This window comes from Triticum urartu, chromosome 1 (assembly GCF_003073215.2).
Source record: "Triticum urartu cultivar G1812 chromosome 1, Tu2.1, whole genome shotgun sequence".
Classification (NCBI taxonomy): domain Eukaryota; kingdom Viridiplantae; phylum Streptophyta; class Magnoliopsida; order Poales; family Poaceae; genus Triticum; species Triticum urartu.
In genome coordinates, this window is record NC_053022.1 from 496,344,741 (window position 1) to 496,353,866 (window position 9,126).

General features: G+C 46.2%; 1 protein-coding gene across 1 annotated transcript; it reads right to left on the reverse strand.

Moving 5' to 3' along the window:
- Positions 1-6,713: 6,713 nt before the first annotated feature.
- LOC125522326 (leucine-rich repeat protein 1-like) lies at positions 6,714-8,285 on the reverse strand. The gene is made up of 5 exons (XM_048687390.1): positions 7,940-8,285; positions 7,770-7,841; positions 7,519-7,662; positions 7,229-7,300; positions 6,714-7,141 (listed from the first exon to the last, which is right to left on the reverse strand). The coding sequence occupies exons 1-5, from the start codon at positions 8,179-8,181 to the stop codon at positions 7,036-7,038; spliced, it is 636 nt and encodes a 211-aa protein (XP_048543347.1). The 5' UTR covers positions 8,182-8,285; the 3' UTR covers positions 6,714-7,035.
- Between the last annotated feature and the right edge of the window lie 841 nt (positions 8,286-9,126).

Here is a 9,126-nt window from a genome sequence, read left to right on the forward strand (position 1 = left end):
TCTAGCATCGTTGGTAGGCATGTGGAGGTGCGTCTTCGGTGAATCTCTCTTTGGTAGATATGCTTGGATGTTGAATCTGGTCGTCGTTCGTCTATATTCGTGTGTCTTCAAGTTGGATCCTTCAGATCTACGCCACTCTTTATCAATGACGATTGTTGTTCTGGTGCGTTGGTCCTATGGGGACGTTAGCACGGCGATTTTCTGATTGTCTGCTACAACAAGTTTTGTCCGGCTCCGACGAAGGAGGAGCGATGATGGCGACGCATCTTCGGCTCGCTTCAGTGCTCGTAGTCGTCGCTAGGTGGTCTAGGGATCTGAGCCGGATGTAATTTATTATTTCTGGTGTTCTTTGTGGTAACATGATTGAAGACGAATAACGGACGTTTCTTTTCAACACGACGAGAAATGCATGCGCCTGACGCACGCATAAAGAGCTGAGGTTTGAGATGCGATAGTAGCAGACGTGGCTCGCTATCGTGTTCGTGTAGTGACCGCGCTCCAGCCGATGACAAAGAAGGGTCACGCAGGAGCACACCGCCACGGCCGGAAGAGAGTGAGCATTTCGCACGCATGCAAAAGAAGATTTGTCTCCGTCTATGCGCACGAGCTATATATACGCCTCTTTAGTCACGATGAAAATGCGACGTGAATCTTTTTTTTTGGAAGAATAAAAATAAAAGAATGCAGCACGATGCCAAAATGCTTGTGTGGAAAGCGGTGTGAGGATAACTATTATCGCGACAGTCGATGAAGAAAGAGCAGAAGGGAATGAAGTGTCACAGAAGCAAGCCATTCTGTAAGCAAAAAATATCGGTCTCTCCTAGCAATGGAAACCATGTGATTTGACAGCGTAGAGCAAGGGAGATCTGGCAACTAAGTTTGTTTACTCTATCTTCTTCCTGAAGTAATTGTTATTTTATTTATTTATTTACTCTGAGTTACTAGCAACAAGGGAAGGGCGAGACCGAGATGATAAAATAAACCGATCGAATGTGGTGGCGGTCATGATTAGTAGGAACGGGACGTCGATGGACGGGTGGGTGGGGATGGGTAGGCCCGTGCTTATCCAATCCGATCCGAGCTCGCTTTCGAAGCTTTGTTTGGTCCGTTTTGGGCGATCGGATGCGGATCGATCCTCTGCGGCGCATGCCCGTGTGCCGCTCCCCCGGCTTCTGTAGAAGAGAGTTGCAGCGCTCAGGAGCTGCAGCGGAGTGTGCCAGTGCGGGAGCGCCAGTGGTGTCAGACTGTCAGCGTGCTGGTAGGTGGTGGCGCCGCAGCGCAGCCCATGCCTGTGCCTGGCATCGATCGATCGATCCTTATCCTGCAGCTTGCACGTACGGACGGACGCATGTTGTTGCGCCAAACAATGTGTTGGATTTGGCCGGTGGTGGTGACTGCTGGCGGCTGCCATGGTGCGCAGGCCGGTCGTGCCGTGCGTGGGACTCGCGCTAGTCACGCACACCTACGTCTACGTCGTGGCGTCGGCGAGCAGGGCGATGCCCCCGTGTGTAGGTTACTTGAAAATGATTTGGGCGCCGGTGCGCGGCAGTGGCACCGAGCCGACGATGCAATCAAGGCAAACTTGGAACGAGCCCAAGACAGACGGTTATGGCTGTTCTAATTCGTGGGCGTGTGGCCATGCAGTACATTGCGTGGAGTTAGACGATCCGTGCATGCGTGCGACGGGACCATGGCCGGAGACAGAAGAGAAAATTAGCTAGGCTTGTTCTAATCCGGTTGGATAAGCCCGAGCCTCGGCTCCTCGACCGGTCGGTCGGTCTCGGCAGATGGCCCACGCATGTCACTGCACGACCATATGCATAGTTTGCCTATCCTCTACGACCGCCAGGCCAGGGGTGCGTAAAAAGCATCCGGGAGCTGGCCGTTCGCGGACTGGCCTCTTCAGGTCCATGGATCGTTCGTTCGTTCGTCGAATTTGACCCGTGATCGGCGATCAGCGACCGGACCGAAAAGCGGAAGACCTCCAGCCAAGCACGCCCAAGGCAGTACGCAACGCAGCGAATAGACTCACTCGATCAAAGCGGCGACTTGCTGCGATTCCGTTACGGAAAGTAAGTAGTAGTAATTCATCCTGTTGAATCATTGACGGCAACGTGCGATCAAACAATGTCTGGAGCTGGTTGTTGGTGAGGGTAAATGCTGGCAACAGCAATGGTGGGTTTCGGGCTGTTCGAACGTCCTTCGACTAGCCATAATGGATAGTAACATAGAATAGTAACATATGTGTGGTGTTACTCATATTACTACTAACTAGTTATGTTACTATATGCTTTTCTTTATTTATTTATTGCTTGCCATACCATTTATTCCGTCCAAATATGTGTGATGTTATTATCTATATTACTTTCATTGTGGGTAGTCTCAACTGCACATGACGCCTCTCTGCCTTTTTATCCCAGAGCACCCAATCCTCACCGGCAGACTTCAGGTTCGGTCGGTGTCGACGGGCACGCCGGGGCTGCACCGTGGTCGAGGTCGTCGCTTCCGCGCCTTGCTGGGTCGACCACAAGGCTCTCTGACAGCGTGTCTCTTGTCTTCGGTTTGCAGCGCGTCGTCGTCAGACAGGCCCTCTGACAGCGTGTTTGAGAGCTTGCTGGGTCGTGGTGAAGTTGGTTCTGGCCCGCCTACAGCTAGGTTCGGCTCGCCCAAAGCTTGAGCTCGGCAACGTTGGTGAGCTGATTCACACTAGACATGCCCTGAACGTTCAGCCGCGTGAGGCTTTTGGGAGTTCGGAGTTAGCACCAACTTTTTTTTTTGGCTTAGTTTGATATTTTCGCGATTCAGAAAAATGCCGTGACAACTTCACTCTTTGGAAAAATGCCGCTGCAACTTTGCAAAGCTTCTGATGTCATTATGCAAAATTCTGGACCAAAATACCCATGTCTCTTTTCTTGCTCTTCTCCCCTTAAACTTTTTCCACATCAAATTTTATGACTCGGCTGTTTCACAACAGACATGCCCTTGTGCAGGCGGCGAAGCCCCTCTAAATCCGGCGAGCCCACCCATTCTTCTTTTGCCGCTGCAAATTTTTGGCTGTTCAAAGAACCTCACACACAACTAGAATCTCAATCAAGACTTCTTCCCTTTGTGCTAGCCGGGAACTAATGTATAAATATATCGACCTATGTTTGCAAGTTGGCATATAAATTCCATTGCTCAGAGCATCTCCAACAAGCGCGCTAAACAGGCGCGCCGTAAATGTACCCATTTTAGCACGCGCAACCCGGCGGATGGCTTCAGCGGGCGCGCAATAACCGCACGCGCGATATGAGTAGTTGGGCGCGCGGCAGGAAGCGCTACCTCGCACGGTGTATTTGCGGCGCCCGCTTCCGCGCGCGGCACACTCGAGCGCTCTGTCTTCTCCCCCTTCAAAGCCCCGCGCGCGCCGGCGCCGACGACCCGCACCCATGGACCCACGCGCCGGCACCCCGCTCACCCCGTCCTATAGCCGCGACCCCCCCCCCCCCCCCCCCCCCCCCCCCCCCCCCCCCCGGCCGCCGCCGCCGCGCTAAATACAACCAAGCGCTAGGAGATGCGTCCTCCTGGAACTCCGACGACGGGCGGTTCCTTGACGCCTACGCTCCGACGTCGGAGGAGGACATCACTGAGACAGAGTCCGAGTCGGACGAGTAGTAGTAGGAGAACTATCTACGAAACCAAATATGTAATAGGAGAACTATCTACGAAACCAAATATGTAGTAGGAGAACTATCTACGAAACCAAATATGTAGTAGAAAAAATTGAAATATAGCGCGCCTGCTGAAGCGGCGTGGGCGCGCTTTAATTGGCGGCGGCCGCTGGAGTCAGCGCACCGCTGCGTGCAAAAGCTGGCTAACCCGGCACTGTATCGCGAATTTTAACGCGTGGCGCGTTGCGTGGCTGTTGGAGATGCTCTCACAACATTGCACACAGACAGAGTGGTTTCTCTTGCAGCACATGGATGTTGGTTGATCTCGTAAAACTTTGCGTAAATCAGATGCTCAATTGCTTCTATCGATCACTTAAAAGAAGCTAGATTCTTTTTTTTTTGAGAACTCTTAAAAAAGAAGCTAGATGATGCGCTGACAGATGCAGACGAGAAGCAAGCCCACATCAACAAGATATGCAAAATTAATAAGCTCCGTGTTGGGGATACCCCGGGGATCCTATTTGGCGCGCATGTCGCTGGTTAGGGATAGCACACCCCTTGCTTTCCGCTGCGTACATTTGGGCCGGTCCAACTACCATGTTTTTGGTTTTTTCTTTTTTCTCCTTTTCATTATCGTTTTTATTTTATTTTCCTTTTTCTTTCTTTTCCTTTTTTGTGAACATTTTTTTATATTATGAAATATTTTGGAAATCATGAGCATTGTTTTTGAAATTATGAACACTGTTCAAATTAGTGATTTAAAAAAAATATTTTACATACATTTTTCGAAATTGTGAAAATATTTATGAAACTTGTGAATTTTTTTAAATCAATCGAATTTAGAAAAAAAATTGGAACAGTTTTTAGAAATTCGCAAACATTTCCTAACTTTTGCGAACATTTTATGAATTCATGAACAATGTTTCAAATTCACTAACATTCTTTCAATACATGAACATTCTTTACATACATTTTATGAAATCGTGAACATTTTTTAAATACACAAACATTTTTTACAATTTTCTGAACATCTTTCGAATTTGCGAATAATTTTTACAAATTCGTGATCATTTTTTTTAAGTTGCGAACATTGTATACATATGCGTCGTGTTTTGCGGGTTTAGTTAGTTGGCCATAGTTTCTCTTGATGTTCTAGAACATGTAGTTCGCACATATGTAATAGTCATTGGAGTTACATGTCTGGTCATCTATATATTTTGGTCAAATGCATAGTAATTTCTTTTCTATTGTACTGAACACCCATGTCTTTCATATATATCATTAACTATTTTTTTACTTTGTTCCTTCATTTGTGATGATAGATAAGATTTGCATTATTTGAAACAGAAATGGTAATTTGTATACACATATTCTCCCCTAGCTAACTCCTTCAACCCACACATCATTTTCTTAAAATCTCGGTGCTTCGCCACCTGTACTTTATCAGTTAAACTTTGGGCATGCTTTGCAATAATGAATATCTAGCGCCTTTTTACTATAGCAAAAACGGCGTGCATTTTTTTTCCTTCTGTTTGACTTGTTGGTTTTTGGCCACCCACCTTTGGATACTCTTTATGTCCTGTAACCGTTGGTGCATTATCAGCATTGCTATCAGCGAGATGTTTGTCTGGTTAGATATACATTCAGGCCAAGGAATATAAAATTGAGGGATATGGGCTAAAATCGTATGCCATGTAGTTGAGCATGACGGCAGATATGGACCAAGCATGTTGTGCTATTAGAAATAGGATTGACGATCCATACCAGCCCACAATACTAAATACTTCTTTTACTCACAAAAGATCAAAAAGAGATGGTGCTTGCAAATGGTTTGCTGTCAATAGTTTTTGTTCTTTCAGAAGTGCACATCTGCAAGTTAATGTCTGGCATGAATGCTCAGCTCATATGCCTGTATCGAAGCAACTCAACTCCATGATTATTTTTGAAGAGTTTTTGAGTAAACGGAAGGAATACCTTTGTCAGAAGTAGTATAGTTTCTTAGGGCCCCGCTATAAAATGTCTAAAAGCTCAGAACTTGTGTTTTTAAATCAGAGCAATTGACCTTTGTACTAGTTATGTTTTTTTTCCTCAAACACGCTCTTTGACTCTGAATCACACTAGCATCGAAAGCTTGTGTTACCAAAGTACCCCCAAAAAATACCGTGTACTATTATTCGTGGATTGGAACATTGTTTAGTGCTCCATTCTTAGAATAGGTGTGTCCCCCAATATGGCAAATAATACAACCAACCATGTGAATGCATGGTTGTCCAGTATCAAGCTGATCGGTCAACAAAAATGGTGCTGCCAACATCCTAGACTTATGGCACAGAGGTCGGGCCAATATAAGCTAAGCAAATTCCAGAACTATACTGGACAAAAATGTACAACTATAGCTTCAGGGCCCATGCATTGCATTCTTAGAGTTTTATAAGATACATCGTACTGCAGACTTTAATATTTAGCATTAAGTCGATTCAATGGTAAATATGGATTGGCTCGGAGTTTAATTCGACGACAACTTGGTATTTCTAGTAGACTGATATACGTAGATTTATCATGTAATTAATCCTGATTAATATGTAGTTATTGATCCGCTGAAAACGTGTGAACTACCCAAAGTGCCCTTAAACCCCAAATACGTACACTACAAGAATTTTGTTGTGGTATTGCGTAATTTGGGTTGTCGGATTATAAAATAAACGTCCAAAAATGATTTGATGTATTGTAAAAGGACTCTTACTTTTGTGTGAATGTAAAAATACTCTTGCGTTTGCATGTATATGTAAGCGTGCTCTGTCTCTTGCTACATGTTTCGACTCGAGGCTTACAAACACCCTCCTACTTACAAAGATATGTACAACAAAATATGATAATGACAACAACACGTCATGATTTCATACCTTGTAATGCTTCAGCCACAGTTGACTTTGCTTTGTACTCTGCTTAACAATCAATAAGAATGATTGTGTGCATCAGAATGATGCAGGGTCGGGGGTTTCAATCTCCTTTAAAACACACACACACACAATGAATGCAGTCAACTCAAGCACCCAAAGCAAAGAAACTCGCTGAATAGATTCGAGAGTAGTGACTCAAGCACCCAAAGCGGCACGGGAAGCATATATGTAACTCATCCCATCGATGGCAACAGCCAGAAACAAGCCCACAACGATCGATCTCGGCTTGTACACAACACATACATAAATTAGCCTGCCTGCTCTCTGGCACTGGCACACAGCTAAATTAACCTCGCTCACGAATCCACCTAAGTCGTGCATGCATGAACCGGCGCCACCCGATTCTCTGGCTGCATGCTAGTAGTAGGAGTAGGAGTACCCAGTTTATTCTTCACTCCGGCGGGCAGCCAACGCCGTGCATCGGCCTAGCAGTTGCTGCCCAGCCGCGGGTTGTCGGCGAGGCTGGAATTGATGTTCTTGAAGGGACCATCCGTCGGAATCGGGCCGCACAGATCGTTGTTTGACAGATTACTGCAAGCAAAACAATGGAGATGAAGATCACTGGATTAATTGATCGTCGAGAGAGAAGAGAACAACTGAGAAAATCGTCCTACGTACACGCTCGTCTGGTCGGACAGCCCATCCAGCTCGCTGGGGATCGGGCCGGTCAAGCGGTTCTGTTGAAGGTGCCTGCCAAATCATCATGCAAATGTTCAGACATCAGAGCCAAACTTGTTTTATCATGAGAATTCAATTTTTTTTGTTTTTGTTTTATCATGAAACTTGTTTACCAGACTTCAGACTTCAAATCCAATATTGTACTACGAGGCAATTCGATGCTTGAAAAGCAAAAACAAAAAACATGAAGAGAAGAAGAAGAAAAAAAAAACTGGAGATCATGGACTCACAGCTGTTTCAGAGACTTGAGTTTCGCGAGCGATGCAGGTATCTGCCCCGAGAGGCTGTTGTTGTGCAGGTGCATGGTGTTCAGGTTCTCCAAGTTGCCCAGCTCTTCAGGGATCGTTCCTTGGATATTGGTGTACGAAATCCACCTGTTCATTAGATGCCATAAGAGTTAATAGTACATTTTGATCCATCAACCGCGTCAACGGAACAATCGCTACGGGCAGAAACAGATGGGTTAGAGAGAGAGGCTCACAGTTTGGTTAGCTGGTCCAGCTTGCCCAGCTCCGGCGACAGAGGTCCAGTCAGGTTCACAAAGCCGATTACTCTGACAGAACAAAGAAACCCGTATTGAAAATCGGATGAAGTATACGACGGAACGGAAGCAGTATGGAAGGGAAGAAGGATCGGTGTGGCCTCACTCACATCTCGGTGACGCGGTTGGCCACGCGGTCGCAGGTGACCTGGGTCCACTCGCAGGGGTTCACCTCCAGGATCCAGGAACGCAGCGCGCCGTCAGGGTCCTGTAGGCCGCCCCGCAGGGCCAAGAGCGCGTCACGGTCGCTGTACAGGCCAGCCTCCGCGGGCGCCAGCAGCATGCTCGTCGCGACCGCCACGAAGATGGTCACCGCCAGGGGCACTCGGGCAACGGCCGCATTGGGCGCCATGGGGACTGGGGCGGGGAGGTGGTCTGAGGGGAGTGTGGGACGAGCACGGCCGGTGTTGTGACTTGTGAACTTGCGAGCTGTGCTTTGGTTTGATGGGGGGCGGGGGGTTTATAGGGGAAGGAAGGTGCTGGCGACGGGGTGGTGGTAGTACGCGTGTGAACTCCTACTCCGCCTCCTTGTCAACACTGTGGCATGGGAAATCAAATGCTACGTGCAGCCCAAAATGGTTAAGTTTTGGACAATGGCAGCTGGCCACCTTTGAAATGCTACGAAATGGTGAACTTTTTGGACAATGGCAGTTGGCCACCTTTTCCTCCGGAAACACCGGTTTAATTTGGACTTATCATCGTTGTTAGAGTAATATGTCCGGTCATATATAACTGTTGCCATTTTGATCGCATCCATTATGCAATATGCATAGTAGTTTTTTGACAGTTATTGAAGTGTACTCTGTGAAGTCATGCACTCATTTTGCTCCGTATGCATGGCTTCATATATAACCTCAAAAATCTTGGACAATAGTCGATAGCAAAATATTTCTGTTGTGTGAGTCATATGTGAACATGGCATCTTACAACGCATCTGAAGCTGTGAAGCAATGTATATATTCTTGTCCATGTATATATTCGTGGAGTTATATCCCTGTCCATGTATATATTTTGGTGAAATACTCCATCCATTCGTAAATATAAGTCTTTTTAGATATTTTAATATAGACTGCATGCGGAGCAAAATGAGTGAATCTACAGTCTAAAGTATATCTATATACATCCGTATGTAGTCCATATTAAAATCTTTAAAAGATACATATATTTAGGAATGGAGGGAGTACATAGTAATTTCTTTTTCTACAGTACCGAACATCTATGTTTTTATGGGTATTATTAACTAAAATAACTACTCCATCCGTTCTTATTTACTCCGCGTATTAGCTTTGGTTAAAGT

Bases quoted from the DNA above. Each gene is read 5' to 3' on its own strand.
- LOC125522326 (XM_048687390.1), bottom strand. From the start codon at position 8,181: ATGGCGCCCAATGCGGCCGTTGCCCGAGTGCCCCTGGCGGTGACCATC. The intron at 7,842-7,939 runs GTGAGTGAGGCC...TTGTTCTGTCAG, and splicing joins GCCAACCGCGTCACCGAGAT to AGTAATCGGCTTTGTGAACC. The intron at 7,663-7,769 runs GTGAGCCTCTCT...TCTAATGAACAG, and splicing joins CTGGACCAGCTAACCAAACT to GTGGATTTCGTACACCAATA.